The sequence below is a fragment of the Lolium perenne genome, chromosome 2 (genome assembly GCF_019359855.2).
Source record: "Lolium perenne isolate Kyuss_39 chromosome 2, Kyuss_2.0, whole genome shotgun sequence".
In the NCBI taxonomy this organism is placed as follows: domain Eukaryota; kingdom Viridiplantae; phylum Streptophyta; class Magnoliopsida; order Poales; family Poaceae; genus Lolium; species Lolium perenne.
In genome coordinates, this window is record NC_067245.2 from 8,285,618 (window position 1) to 8,301,444 (window position 15,827).

At 46.6% G+C, this 15,827-nt stretch overlaps 1 protein-coding gene across 1 annotated transcript; it reads right to left on the reverse strand.

The window, feature by feature from the left end:
- Window positions 1-3,659: 3,659 nt before the first annotated feature.
- Window positions 3,660-4,266, reverse strand: LOC139835387 (uncharacterized). The gene is made up of 2 exons (XM_071825232.1): window positions 4,199-4,266; window positions 3,660-4,152 (listed from the first exon to the last, which is right to left on the reverse strand). The coding sequence occupies exons 1-2, from the start codon at window positions 4,264-4,266 to the stop codon at window positions 3,660-3,662; spliced, it is 561 nt and encodes a 186-aa protein (XP_071681333.1).
- Between the last annotated feature and the right edge of the window lie 11,561 nt (window positions 4,267-15,827).

Here is a 15,827-nt window from a genome sequence, read left to right on the forward strand (position 1 = left end):
GCACTCCAGGCAGTTGTCGACTGTAGGCAATCGGCTCATCCCTGAATCCCAGTAATGCTTAAAGAAAGGACAATCCCAGTGTTTGTCCACGTCTTCCTGTTCTCGTGGCGTCTCCTTTGCGCGGTGTTCATGTTTCTCGTCATCTCGATCATACCGATGATATCTTCCATTGTCCACGTCAGACCAATGATATCTTTGGTCATCTCTGTCGTACTGCCATCGTCGGTCGTATTGACGCTCATACTTGTTAAGGAGATGGTCTGAGAGTGGCCGCTGATACCGCAAGCTCCTGACTTGTTCCACAGTGATGTACCTTTTGTCATCATATCGGGGCCGATCGCTTGAACCGGCCTCCTCTTTGTCTTTGCTGCGGGAGTGACTGCTTTCTTCGTCGTCTTTGCCATGGCGGTATGCAGACCCCGCCATGTTGACATCGAACGAGAAATCTAGCCGACGCCTTGCGGAGCGACTGAGTTCTACCATATTGACGCCAGGGAACGGATGCGTGTCCACTTTCATGGCAAACTGTCCAAAGATCAGACGGCCTTGCTCTATCGCCAACTGGATCTGTCGACGCAACTCTTTGCAGTCGTTGGTGACGTGGGTGAACGAGTGGTGCCACTTGCAGTATGGTTTCCCGTTTATCTCCTGCGCCGTAGGGATTTTATGGCCTTCGGGTAGTTTCAGCTGTTTTCCTTTGAGCAGCAGATCAAAAATTTGCTCAGCTTTACTTACATCGAAGTCAAACCCTTTTGCTGGCCCTTGTGGTTTCACCCATGTACAGGTCACGGGAGCTGCCCCCCGAGCCCATTCAGCTACGGCTACCTCCTGGTCTTCTGCAGAGTCTCCAACTTCGTCCGTCTCGACCAGGCCTACCGGACGTTTGAACTTGTCTTGGTACAATTCCGGGTGACGCTGCTCATATGCCGTTAACTTCTGAGCCATGGGCGCCAGTGAGTTGTACTCAACTTGGAAAACCAGGTCCTTGATTGGTGCTGCGAGGCCTGATACTGCCAGCTCGACTGCTTCTTTCTCAGTTATACGAACCGAATAGCATCGGTTCTTCACAGTCCTAAAACGATGGATATATTCAGACACCATTTCTCCGCGCCTCTGCCGCACCTGCGCCAGATCGGCAATGCCAGCTTCGGTAGTTTCTGAGTGATATTGAATGTAAAACTGCTCCTCCAACTGCTTCCATGTCCGGATGGAATCTGGCGGCAATGAGGTGTACCACCCGAAAGCTGGTCCTGTGAGAGATTGCGCGAAAAACCTGACGCGTAGCTGGTCTGATGCTGAAATCATGCCCAACTGTGCTAAATATCGGCTCACGTGTTCAATTGAGCTGGACCCTTCTGATCCACTGAACTTTGAGAACTCAGGGAGCCGATATTTGGGTGGCAGTGGAATCAGATCATAGTCATTAGGATACGGCTTGGAATAGCCGATTGTTTTCCTCTTTGGCAGTATGCCGAACTGGTCTCTCAAGATCGTACTGATCTGTTCCACTGTACTAGCTGCAGGAGCTGAGCTGTCATGACTTGTTCCGGTGGCGTATTTAGCTAGCCACGCCTGCTTATCTGCCTCCGCTCCAGGTATCACTGCTAGTGCTCCAGGAATCCCTCCTGCTGAAATCTGGTTTGTGCGCGCGAAGGTGTTAGAATCCGGTACGTACGTGCACACATATCCATGTGGGATTTGTTTAGGTGGCTCGTACAAGAATTGGTAATCGCCAGGATCGCCTCCAACCTTTTAGACGACGTACGCCGGTGAACCCGGCGGCTCTGGAGCGGCAAGTGCAAATGGAAGCTGTGGTCTGGTTTGAAACGGGATTTCTCCCTGGTGAGTCCCTAGGGCTGGCCCCGATGGAGAATACTGATGCTTCATAATCTCCTGAACCACGCGAACCGCAATGCGCTCGAAAGCATTTGCCAAGCTCTCAGAATGGCGGTGTACAGAATGAGCCACCATGTAGTTGACCTCCTGGCGCAGAGCTCTGGTGCGTTCCTCTGAAGGGGTAGACAGATCTACTTGATCGAGAGCACCCTCGGCCGAGAACCCTTTCCACCTAATGCCATGTGAACGGGTCTTCGTGAAAGAGCCGATGAGATCGGCTTCGAAAAGAGCCTTGAGCTCATCATACTTTTTCTTATGCTCCTCGGGCAGATCGTCGTACGTGACTGGTTCTTCTGCCATCTCAGTTGCAGATGTTGACGTGGTTGCTGAAGAGTGTCCCACCGGGCGTGCCAGAATGTGTTGCTGCCAAAACCCACCGGCGAGCAGCGACGGGCAACACAGTAGAGCCGGGAGGCTCCCAGAACTGCGGTTGGCTCTGGTCCCTCGGGCGACGGCCCGCAATGCCTCTGGCACACGTCCCAGCTGAATGCAAGGGCGTGCCACCTGACCTATACCTGGTCAGGAAGGTGTTGGATTGCTTCGATTAGCTTCCTGCATGGCAAACACGTAAACATTAAATACGAGCCCCAATCGGCTCTTAAGTTGTTCTGTGGATCGGCTCAAAGAGCCGATTGTCCCATGGTTCATGTTGGATTTGCAATAATATGGGAATCCTGCTCAATCAATACCAAGATGAATCAATCTACGACAGTTTAGGGTTTTCACCGCATAACCGGAACATCCTACACGTAGTTGAGCCTAGCAGATACGTAAGATAATAGAAAAACTGTTCCTACAGAGGCCTAAAAACCAACATAAAGTCGATCCCCGGAACAATCCCTCTAGGAGCAGCAAACTACACCTTACGCGCTACCGGATCATTCAACCCGTTTGCAAGGCCTAACCATGCGGATATCAAACCAATCCTTGGAGAACAAGGGCCAACTATAACAGATCAGATCTACTAAATAAAGACTAAGCAAGATGCTGCCCTTACACCTAAAATAGGTGTAAAGGCAGCTAGACGTTGAAGGGTGGCATAGCTAAGCAAGTATATTAGAAAAGCATCCACGTCAGCCCTAAAACATCTACGATAACGGTGTTGCTCGCCATCAACAAGGCTTCAGCACGAGCAACACCATGTAACGAATAAACAGATACTGCCTAGATCGCAAGATGCAATCTAGGCAGCATGACGCTTACCCGGAAGGAACCCTCGAAACAAAGGGTGGCGATGCGCCTAGATTGGTTTGTTGTGAACGTGTTCGTCCTCCTTCTCAATAACCCTAGATACATATTTATAGTCCGTAGACTTTCTAACTTGGGAATAATCCCAACCGTGTATGAGCTAAACTCTATCTTAATTCTAACCGACACGGAATCTACTATAAATTACAGATACACGGGCAAACCAGCCCAAATTCTCGTACAAGGCCGATTCATAATCTCCTTTACGTGCATAGCTTCCAAGCCCATCTAAATCACGGCCCACCTCCTGATCCGGTTAAATTCTGGTGATAACAATGCGTGGCCGTTTACCTCAAAGTTCACGGAATGAGCTTGTCCCTCAGCTAGCCTGGAAAACACCGGAAATCGCTGCAGCACGTTGATATCATTGTTTGTTCATGCCATGCCAAAAAATGCATGGCAAATCCAAAGGTCCTGGTCTGCCACCGCATCAAAATGACACTGCACTCACCAGTATGCCCCTTTAGATCCCCTGCCAAGCGAAAGGGCAATTCTTCCAGCCCCAATGCATACAGTCAATGCTTCCGAACATCCCAGGAAACCCTCTTGCTACATTTTTTTTGCAGGATCCGAGCTGTATCATCTTCTCTTGTTGCTCTCAAATAGTATTTAGCAAACACCGCTATGATGGCTCGGCAAAACCTGTACAGAGTCTCTGTACATGTCGACTCTGCCATCCGTAGGTTCTCATTGGCTGTATCTGGAGGATCTCCGTATGCAAAACAGCGCATTGCAGCAGTGCACTTCTGAATTGAGGTGAAGCCCCACAAACCTGTGCAATCTTGCTTGGCAATGAAATAGTTGTTGTACTCCCTGAAGCCGTGGACAATCTTCAAGAATAGCTCCTTCTTCATCCTTAACCGGCGCCAAAATTCCTTCGGCGAATGAGTCGCGTCGTCGTTGAAGTAGTCGGCGTCAAGCAGCATTGCCCCCGGCTTGACGATGCCGGTTGATGTTCCTCCTCTTGCCTGGCTTTGAGCTGCCGCGACGAGGCACGACGAAGAAAGGCTAGCGAATGTGCAGCATGCTCGTCAGAATCAGCTGTTGTCGTTACCGACGGACAGCCTCTGTGTTCTTCTCCTCCGTCAACAGCTGCACCATCATCTCGTCGTGGCTGTCCATCACGGCAATCGGACGAACACCTTGCGGGTGGGGCGGTTGTGCCGCGATGGCGACGACCTCTATTCCTGGCGAAACAGCGGCCGCTGGTCGAGGGGTTGACGGCCATGTCGATGGACGGCGGTTCCTAGACCGGCGGCGGTGTCTATTGCAAGCAGGGGGCGCGGCGGCGATGACGACGGTGGCGATCTAGAGGGGTGAGAGTCAGCTCGGGAGTGTGTAGGAGTGATGACCCACAAGTATAGGGGATCACAACAGTCTTCGCGGGAAGTAAAACCCAATTTATTGATTCGACACAAGGGGAGACAAAGAATACTTGAAAGCCTTAACAGCGGAGTTGTCAATTCAGCTGCACCTGGAAACAGACTTGCTCGCAAGAGTTTATCAGTAGTAACAGTTTATAGCAGTAGCAGTAGTGAAATAACAGCAGCAGAGTAACAGAGACAGCAGTAGTGATTTTAGTAAACAACAGGATTAAAATACTGTAGGCACAGGGATGGATGACGGGCGTTGCATGGATGAGAGAAACTCATGTAACAATCAAATCCATAGGCATGTGTTCCATATTTAGTCGTACGTGCTCGCAATGAGAAACTTGCACAACATCTATTGTCCTACCAGCCGGTGGCAGCCGGGCCTCTAGGGAATCTACTGGATATTAAGGTACTCCTTTTAATAGAGTACCGGAGCAAAGCATTAACACTCCGTGAACACATGTGATCCTCACGTCACAACCATCCCCTCCGGTTGTCCCGATTTCTGTCACTTCGGGTCCTTTGGTTCCGGACAGCGACATGTGTATACAACTTGCAGGTAAGATCATAAAACAATGCATATCATGATGAAATAATAACATGTTCAGATCTGAGATCATGGCACTCGGGCCCTAGTGACAAGCATTAAGCATAACAAGTTGCAACAATATCATCAAAGTACCAATTACGGACACTAGGCACTATGCCCTAACAATCTTATGCTATTACATGACCAATCTCATCCAATCCCTACCATCCCCTTCAGCCTACAGTGGGGGAATTACTCACACATGGATGGGGGAAACATGGCTGGTCGATGGAGAGGCGTTGGTGGTGATGGCGGCGATGATCTCCTCCAATTCCCCGTCCCGGCGGAGTGCCAGAACAGAGACTTCTGGTCCCCGAGACGGAGTTTCGCGATGTGGCGGCGTTCTGGAGGGTTTCTGGTGACTTCGACTTCTCCCCGTGCGTTTTTAGGTCGAAGGCGTTAAGTAGTCCAAAAGAGGGCGTCGGAGGCCGGCCGAGGGGGCCACACGCTAGGGCCGCGCGCCCCCCTCCTGGGCCGCGCCGCCCTAGGGTGTGGGGCCCTCGGGCCTCCTCCCGACTTGCCCTTCTGGCTCCGTAAGTCTTCTGGAAAAATAGGACCTTTCGCATAAATTCCGAGGATTTTCCTAAAAGTTGGATTTCTGCATAAAAACGAGACACCAGAACAGTTCTGCTGAAAACAGCGTTAGTCCGTGTTAGTTGCATCCAAAATACACAAATTAGAGGCAAAACAATAGCAAAAGTGTTCGGGAAAGTAGATACGTTTTGGACGTATCAACTCCCCCCAAGCTTAGCTTATTGCTTGTCCTCAAGCAATTCAGTTAACAACTGACGCGATAAAAGAACTTTCATGAACACATTTGTTCATATGATGTATATATTCTGATGATATGGCTATCACTTAGGCAGTTCATAATAAGATACATGCAAATAAGATCATCTAACAGCTATGTCAATCATGGAAAAGTACCAACAATTAATAATAAGCATCATGAATCATGTCTATAAGCAAGATTGCAATGTTCATAGAAGGGTATGATAAAGTGGTAGCTCGCTTGCCTGTATTTGAATAGCAAAACATAAATGCTCAGGTACCTCTGAAGTTCATAGAAAGACTAGAAATAGAGATTGTCAAAGATAAAAGCATCAAAGTTATACCACAATCAATCATATTTTGAGACAAGCATGTTATACTAAGAATGACAGTTGTGCCCTCAAGAAAGTGCTCAAAGAAAGGATGGAGACACAACATAAAAGTAAAAGATTGACCCTTCACAGAGGGAAGCAGGGATTAACATGCGCTAGAGCTTTTCATTTTTAAAACAGGAGTAAAATTACTTTGAGAGGTGTTTGTTGTTGTCAACGAATGGTAATGGGTACACCAACTATCTCGCCAACCAGACTTTCAAGAGCGGCTCCCATGAAGGACGTTATTTCTACCAGCAAGGTAGATCATCCCTCTTCTCTTTTGTTTACACACGTATTTTAGTTTTATTATGGGTGACACTCCCCCCAACCTTTGCTTACACAAGCCATGGCTAACCGAATCCTCGGGTGCCTTCCATCAATCTCATACCATGGAGGGGTGTCTATTTGCAAAATTAAGTTGCTTACTGATGAATCAGAGCAAAACATGTGAAGAGAATTATTAATAAAGTTTGATTAATCGGGGCTGGGAACCCCGTTGCCAGCTCTTTTTGCAAAATTATTGGATAAGCGGATGTGCCACTAGTCCTTATGAAAGTCCGTCAAGAGTAAATGACAAGGTTGAAAGATAAACACCACATACTTCCTCATGAGCTATAAAACATTACACGAATTGAGAAGCATTTTGAAGGTTTTAAAGGTAGCGCATGAGAATTTACTTGGAATGGTTTGAAATGCCATGCATAGGTATTTATGGTGGACACTTTGGAACAACTTGGTTTTCAGAGGTTTGGAGGCACGAGCGGTGTTCCCGCTCAGTACAAGTGAAGGCTAGCAATAGACTGGGGAGCGACAATCAAGAGAGCAGTAACTGTCATAATCATGCTTGCGGCAAAATAAATTAACTGAGGCATAAAAGTGATACAAGGACTCTGAAGCAAATTAAATCATCGAGGCTTAGTTGACTTTTGTTCAGTCATATGCATGCGTCAGCATGTGCCAAGTCGATTCAAATGAATTATTCAGAGGAGGATACCACAATGTCATACCTATTTATGAATAAAACAATGCAAGCAAATATCTATGACATGCTACTCATATTAATAAACTGGAGCTAAACATGAGAGATCATGAACTACTAGACTTTCTTAAATGACATATACCTCACATGAACCAACTAAGCATGCTCACATGGATGAGTATATGTACAAAAATGAAAACAAATAGAGTTCATACCAGCCTCTCACCACAGTCGAATTGTCGTAGATCGTCATTATTGCCTTTCACTTGTGTAGCTTGAATAATATGGAATGAAAACCATGCTCCAGCCACCGAAAACCATTGAACTCATAATGAAATTTACAAAACCAAAGAAGAACAGCAAATATTTTTGGTGTTTTCGAATTGGGAACAAGAACAAAAGGAAACAAGCAAACAAAGTAAAATCTTTTTGGATTTTCTTATAGCAAACCAACGATAGCTAATAAAGCAAAATAAAAGCAAGAAACCAAAATAAACAAATGGTGAAGAGAAAAAACAGAAATATTTTTGGTCTTTTTGTGTTTTAGGAAAGAGAAAAAGCAAAAACAAGAAAATGAAAACTAGAAAAGTCACATAAACACAAAGCAGCAGGAATTCGTCAAACTTGACAGCAGTACAGTAATCGATTTTTAAGAAATTCTTCCGATGCTCAAATCGAAAAGTGTTCAACTAATGAAAGTTAGATAACAACCTGGGGAGCATGCACAAAAATTGGCTTCGCAAAATAACGCTCTGGCTGTTTTTGAGAATTTTTATGGTGACAGTCCAGAATCTGTTTTTAGGCAGCACTTCCCTAAATATCATCTTCCTCTTATTAGAAAACCACTCAAAGAAGCAAAACAAGTATATACAAGTATCCAGCAACCATAATATGCAAAGAATGAGTGATGCCGGTATACCTGCCCCCAAGCTTAGGCTTTTGGCCTAAGTGGAGATCAATCCCATGGTGCCCATGAACTAGCACCTCCGTAGTACGACGAAGATGGATCATATTCCGGGTATGTGCTAGAAGAAGCACCCGGATACGTGACTGACAAGGTATTAACTTGCCAATGCCTACAAGTAGTAGACTAGGGTTTCGTTGGATGTAGAGGGCAAGTAGATCTCGAAGGTTTCAGCCGAAAAGTACTCGACGAAATAAAACTAGGGTTTACTCAACAATGATTCGATGATCTTTCTCGTCCCTCGACTCCCCCTTATATATGAGGCGGAGCCGAGGGGTTCGTATTGTACAAGTTACAGAGTCCGGGGAGGTTTCTAACTCATCCCGCAAGATTACATACAACACTTCCTATTACAACTCTAGCTTTCCTTAATACTATCTTTGGGCTTCCGAGTCTTCTTATTCTTCGGGTAGTGGGCCTTCAGTAAACCCCGGGTACTATCTTCGGCAGGCCCATTGGGGATGCCTATGTCAGTAGCCCCCGAGATTTTGCTTGAGTCGTAGAGTCAAGGAAAATCTCCCCTGTTTATTTTTACTCGACAACTTTAGCTTGTCTATATTTCTTCACATGAATTTCTATATTGTACAGGGATAATGGTAGTTGGGGCTAGTTCATCTGACGGATCAGGTACTAGTTAACTGCTCTAGTGGCAATCCGCAAAAACCTACTTCAAGATCACGTCCCTGGACATGATCTCGGGATACTGGTGTAAACTTCGACAGGTGCCGCTTAAGGTCTTACCATTCTGTCGAGTCCCAGTTAAATTTATCGGGTACCTAACGCGTCCGTTAGGATTTTTCTTCGTATCTGTTGATACGGATAAAAGTAGCAAACCATCGTCAGAGACGGTGCCACGCCGCACAGAACGGATCTGGGGTCTTACCTTCGCAGTGTTCTGCGGCATTCAGAATTTATTCGCAACTTTTGGCGTTCTGAGAATATATTGTCGAGTACTTATTCGGCTGTTGGAATAGCACATTTCATCGAGTCAATTTCTGACTCATATTGCTCTCCCGATGGGAGTATATGTAGAGTTATCTTTATAACTCGAAATATGCTCCTTCTTCCTTCTTTTTCTTTCTTTCTTTCTCTTTTTTCTTTTTCTCTTTTTTCTTTTTGATAATTTTCATCGGGCACGTGAACAGCGTTCCCGATGGGAGTAGACCCCGAGGCTACAGCCAAGGACTTGTGCTTGGTTGTAGGCTCAACATTCTAGTGCACCTTGTCGCTATATTGTCATTTTTTCTCGATATTTTCTTCTTTTACCTCTCGGGTGCGCGAACAGCGCTCCCGATGGGAGTAGCCCCCGAGGCTATGAACAAATGCTTGCGTTTGATCATAGGCTCCCGCAATTTCTATATTGTCACCCTCGAAATTTACTTCTTTCAAAGTAGCCCCCGAGCGTTTGGGCAAAAACTTGTATTTGATCAAAGGCTCCCGAAGTATTCAATAACTTCTCCTGTCGCCAATCTTCTTTTATTTTTCTTGTCGAAATTTTCTCCCTTGGTCAAAGTTACTTCATTGCTGTTAATAGTCGCGATTTTTCTGCCTATAAAGCGTAAGTACCACTCTCTCTCTGCCTTGTGGGTCCATTATTTCCACCACGTTGACACTTCGTGCAAGTGGGGGACACACGTCCTCCGCTTTTTCTGGCGCACATACCGTAACTCCTCAATGTTAAAATACTTTTTTACCCTTGTCTCTACGTGGCTATCATCTGTTGCACACATTTTCCATCCAACGGTCCGCCGTTTCGCCGCACCTCTATATAAGATCTCCTTCTTCTTCCTCGAACACTTCCGCTCACGCCGTTGCTGTGCTCCCCTCTGCAAATCCTCTTGCGCTCCATAATTCTCTAAGCTCTGCACTCCTGCGCCATTGCTGATGCCTCCGCGCCGCTTGACCAGACACAGCATGCCGGAATCTTCAATGGCCGCCGCGGATCTGGGAACCGCGGAGTGGGAAAGATCCAAGCTTTCCGCTCAGGACATCAATCTGCTGAAGAAGCTGGGGCTCAATAAGAAGCCCAACGCACTGCGCTTTCCTAGCGAGGAGAGCTACCCAACCCCTCCAATGGGATACCGGGTAAGTTTCATCGACCACCTCATCCGCGGCCTTTCCGCCCCCATTCATCCTTTTCTCCGCGGACTGCTTTTTGTTTACGGTCTGCAACTTCACCACTTGACCCCCAATTGTATCCTCCATATTTCTATCTTCATCACCCTCTGCGAAGCCTTCCTTGGCGTCCAGCCTAACTGGGCGCTATGGAAGCGCATTTTCTTCTGTCGCCGCAATGGCTCTCCAAACGTCGCCTATAATATAGGTGGCGTTGTAATTTCTGTTCGCCCCACTGTCGACTACTTCGACGTCAAGCTCCCTGACTCAGTTCAAGGGTGGCGCAAGAAGTGGTTGTATATTCAAGAGGAGAACCATGGATGTGCTGAAGACAACATCCCCCCTTTTAACGGTGCCGAAAGAATTCTTCGCCGCCGCTCCTGGGACGCGGAGGCTACCGAAGAAGAAAGAACAGCGACTGAAGCCCTGATGGCTCGTATCCACGAGTTGCAAAATACTCGCGACAAACAATTATCAGGCATCCAAATTACAGCCTATTTTCTAAGGACCAGAGTGCAGCCTCTTCAGGCTCGCAAACACCCTCTCTGGAAGTATTATGGTGCCACGGACGTTGATCGGTTGTCGACGGATTTAGAAGTCATGGATTTAGAAAAACTTGTCCGAAAAATCTCGTCTCTCAGCAAAACAGATCCTGTCCCTTCTTCTTGTCGCGTGAAACCATTCAACTCCACCAATCCACTTCCCAAGGTAAGCTTTTCCGCTTGGTTTGCTATTGCTTTGCCATCTTTATTTTTTCCTTTCCTACTTTTTAACATCCTCCTCTGTTTTTTTATAGAACCATCCAAATCTCGTCTCGCTCCCTCCCCTTCCTGAAGGTGGAAAAGTCGAGGAAAGGGCTATTATCGCCGACGACAACCAAGATGCCCCCCTCGTTTATAAATGAACCCGTAGATTCTCGAAAATCTGCGGGTTCCTCCAAAAAGGAAGCTGCCTCCGAGGGCACTATGTCGGCACAATCTCCTCCTTCTGCTGTGTCTCCAAGGCACAAAAGGAAAAGGGATAGTGTCGAAGATTCCGGCACCTCCAAAGCCGAAGAAGTTGGTCCTTCACGTCAGAAGGCGGCTTATGATCCATACCTGGAATCCCTCATCAGCTCGTAAGTTGTCTTTACTTCTTCTTATCTTTGTACTCGAAGTTTTTTTTTGTCTATCTTGCTTTTTATGCTGTCGTCTTTTGTTCGCAGTGATGATGAGGAAGAACCACCAACTCTTGATGTGGCTGCTCGAACAAGCTCGTCACGTACTTTAGTTGTTTCGGAGACGCCAGCTGAAGGAGAGAAATCCTCGCCTCCTCAACTGAATGTTGGCGCCCCCACTCCACCTTCGAGTCCTCTTGTTCCTTCACCAAAAAGGACAAGGGTAGAAACGATTGTGGAGCCTACCGTTGAATTGGGTAGCTCCTCCAATTCTTTCTTGGAGGACGTAAGTTCCAAATTTGCTTATCTATATTTCCTCTTGTTCCCTTCTTTTATGCCTTCATATTTTTCCCATACCGACGTTTTTCTTTCTTTGTCTTTCTTTGACAGCCTATGGTCAAAGAACTTCTTCGTATCGGTGCCCAATTTGTTGGGTACCGTGAGTATGCTAGCAAGACTGAAGGTACTAATTTTTTCTATGACACCTGCTTTACGATTTCCTGCTCCTGCTTTATTTGTATTTTTGATAACTTCTTGATTATTGTGGCAGAGAAACTTGCAGAAGCCAACAAGCTTGTCGACACTCTTGCTCAAAAACTAGAGCAGAGTGAAATGGCTCGCAAGAAGGCTGATCTTGATGCTAGCCAAGCTAAAGCAGAGGCTGAGGAAGCCACAGCCAAAGCTGCTGGTGTCGAAGATCTGCAGAAGAGGCTGGCTGACGCCGAAACTGCTTTGAATGAACACAAGGCCTCCCAAGCTTCTCGTGAAAAGGTGATCACCAAGCGCTTGATCGCGCAGAATCGGCGCTTTGTCGGTAATTTTATCGTACCCTTCTATCTTTTCTTTTTCTAGGATTAATTTTTCCTTCTTACTGTCGACCAACACGTATTTTCCTCGGCAGCCAAAACAAACCAAGAATTTGAGCTTGAAGATCCCGACGATGATCCTCTTCTGGACGCACTCTCTTTCCTGGAGTTTCATGGAACTGAAGTTCGCGAAGGCATAGAACATGCTGACTCGGGTTTAACAAAGTTGTTCCCCTACTTCTTCCCCAGGAAAGAGGAGCCCAAAACTTTCCTTGCCCTTGCCAAGGAATTTGATTCGTCAGAAGATCTTGGACTGAAGATGCGCCAGGAGAACATGAAGGTTGCTGTCGAGAGCACTATTGCCTTGGTTGTGGACAGCCAACAAACTGTTGACTGGACAAAAGTTGGCGCCACCGAGCAGATAGAACAAACAAAATGTCGTTCGTTGATCAAGGCAGCCAAGCCCAACGCGAAGAAAGTCCTGGCCTATCTCGGGATCAAGCCAGCTTCAACTCCTAGCTCATCAAGGCCGGAGGTCTAGTCGAATGCCTCTTCTTTTTCTTTCTTTGCTTTTGATGCTGTCGCCAAAGTAGCTATTTGGCAACACCTATCCCACTAGCTCCACTGTAATGCCTTGTAAATATGCTGAAAGATCAATGAAAACTCTATCTTGCTTGTTGATTGATGTCGACTTTTTTTGTTAAATTTCAGTTGGTGTTTGATAACTATACTCCGTCTCCTGCTTCTCCCGATGTTTTGCCTTCTCCTTCTTGCTCAAGAAAAAATCCCGCTAATACTAAACCTGTCGAAGATTCCTTGCCGCAAGAATTGGCAGAACTTCGGCAACAACTTCAGTATGCGAAGAAGCAGACGCTTGTGATGATGGAACAGTCTCGCAAGGCGTCTGAAGCCGAAAAAATTGCGCTTCAACAAGCTCAAGAGGCCATGGCTGCTAAGGACGCTGCCGTTTCTGAAGCTAAAAAGGCGACTTCTCGAGAGAATTCCATGCTTGAGTTAATGAATGAGGCCGCTGCCGATATATCTGGTATTTTTTTTTCGTTGAGCCGAAACTCCTTCCACCTGTATGCTATATCCCCTCTTTTTTGAAATCTTTCTGCTGTCATTGAATAGGTTCCTGGCTTGATTCTGCTGCTGAAGATGATAGGGTAGATACGAGGACCAACTTGCTTGTCAATCTCTCTCTTGACCACGGCTGTTTGTTCTGGGCCACACCCGAAAGGACCCGACAAATTGTCAGATTTCAAGACCGCGCCTGCCAGGTTCGCGATTTCTTGGATTTCTGTACTAGAACCTTGTCGTTGGTTTATAAAACAATGTTTCCTCGGAACGAAACACCAGATACTCTTCTTGGCTTGATGGAGAAGTTTAAAGATGCCTCGAAGATCCATGACTTTATTCGGGCGCAGCTCTCTGCTGGCGCCAGATTCGCTATGATCATGATCAAGATCTGCCACCCGAAGTTTGATATGAACCAAATTATCCCCAAGTGTTTGGCGAAGATGGTGAAAACGAAAAGGGATGTTAGCAGAATTGATGATTATGTAACCCCTGTAGCCGAAGCTATGATGGACGAACTTCTTCGGATGGATTCTGAATTCTTCGTGAGAGGCAGCTACTCTGAGCATAGCACTCGTTCTTCAAATCGACTGACCATAGATAACGTACTAGGCCACCATTGATTTTTCCTTGTGAATTTTTCTCAGGATTCTTTTGTATATTATGAATATACTCTGTATTGTAAAGCCGTCAAATTATTTTTCATTGTTGAGCCCTCTTTTGTCTTGGTGTCGAATTTTTGTTGTATGCGCGAGGTTTTTAAACCAAAGCGACTAGACTGTATTGACTGCACTGTATTTGCGGGTACGAGCCCCCGTGTTTTGCTTGGTTGCTATTTTGTATCTTTGTTTGTTTCGCGAGGTATTTTATACCAAGGTGAGAAATTGTCAGGAGTGTATTTTGCAAGTCTGAGGCCGAAGCCCCCGAGCCTGCCAAAGAACTGTATATCTCAACTATCTTTACTATATTGCAGCACCGCGAGTCCGCCTCATTAAAAACCTTTCCCGGCCCCACTCGGTGCCCCGAAAAAGGAAAAGAGTGCGTCTGAAAACTCGCAGGCGTTTCAGTACATTGAAGTTTTACAAGGACTATATTTCGACTCTAGGCGTAGAACCGCCTGAGTTGCGCCACGTTCCAGGGATTTGGCTCCTCCACCCCTGTCTTCTTGTCCTTTATCCTGTATGCTCCTCCTCCGATTACTTCTGTGACGATGTAAGGTCCAAGCCATGGTGACTCGAGCTTTTCATGACTTTTTTGCGTGAGCCGAAGGACTAGATCTCCCACCTGAAAGGATCTTGGCCGTAAACGTCGACTATGGTAATTCTTCAGGTCCTGTTGATATTTGGTTACTCGAGAGAGTACTTCATCTCTAGCCTCGTCGAGTGCATCGACGTCATCTTCTAGCGCTTTTCTCGACACCTCTTCATCATATTCCACGACTCGTGGAGAATCGTGCTCTATCTCAATTGGTAGTACTGCCTCCGCTCCATGGACCAAAAAGAACGGAGTTTCTTGTGTCGCTGTGTTTGGTGTTGTTCGTATGCTCCATAATACACTGGGCAGCTCCTCTGGCCAGGTGTATCGAGCTTTCTCCAGTGGTGCTAATAAGCGTTTCTTGATGCCGTTGCAAATGATTCCATTGGCTTTCTCGACCTGACCGTTGGTCTGCGGGTGTGCAACCGACGCAAAGTGTAGCTTGATACCCACTTCTTCGCAGTAATCTTTGAACTCGTGGGATGTGAAGTTACTGCCGTTGTCTGTGACGATGCTGTGAGGCACTCCAAATCTGAAAACGAGACTTTTTACGAATTTAACTGCGGATGCCCCGTCTGGTGAGTTTATCGGCTTCGCTTCTATCCACTTTGTAAATTTGTCGACAGCTACCAGCATGTACTCCTTTCCTCCCGGCCAGGATTTGTGTAACTTTCCTACCATATCGAGGCCCCATTGAGCAAAGGGCCAAGACAAAGGTATTGGCATCAGCTCTGCTGCCGGGGAGTGAGGTTTTGCGGCAAACCTTTGGCACGCATCACAGGTTCGTACTATCTCCTTTGCGTCCTCTATTGCTGTCAACCAGTAAAATCCAGCTCGAAAGACTTTGGCAGCAATAGCTCGGCTGCTCGCGTGGTGACCACAAATTCCTTCGTGTACATCCTTCAGGATCATCCTTCCTTCTTCGGGTGTGACACACCTCTGTAGTACTCCCGAAATACTTCGTTTGTATAGTTCCCCTTTGACCATAGTAAAAGCTTTGGATCGCCTAATAACTCGCCTTGCTTCGACTGGATCGTCGGGTATTTCCTTCTTCAGGATGTATGCTATGTACGTCTGCATCCATGGTACCTGTATCATCATGACCAGGTCCTGATCTTCTTCTTCTTCCTCTTGCTCTTCCTTGGTAGCCCCCGAGGGTTTTTTCTCCTTCTTTTTTGGTTTTGTCGTCTTCGTAGATCTCTCTGCTATCTCTTCCCAAAATACA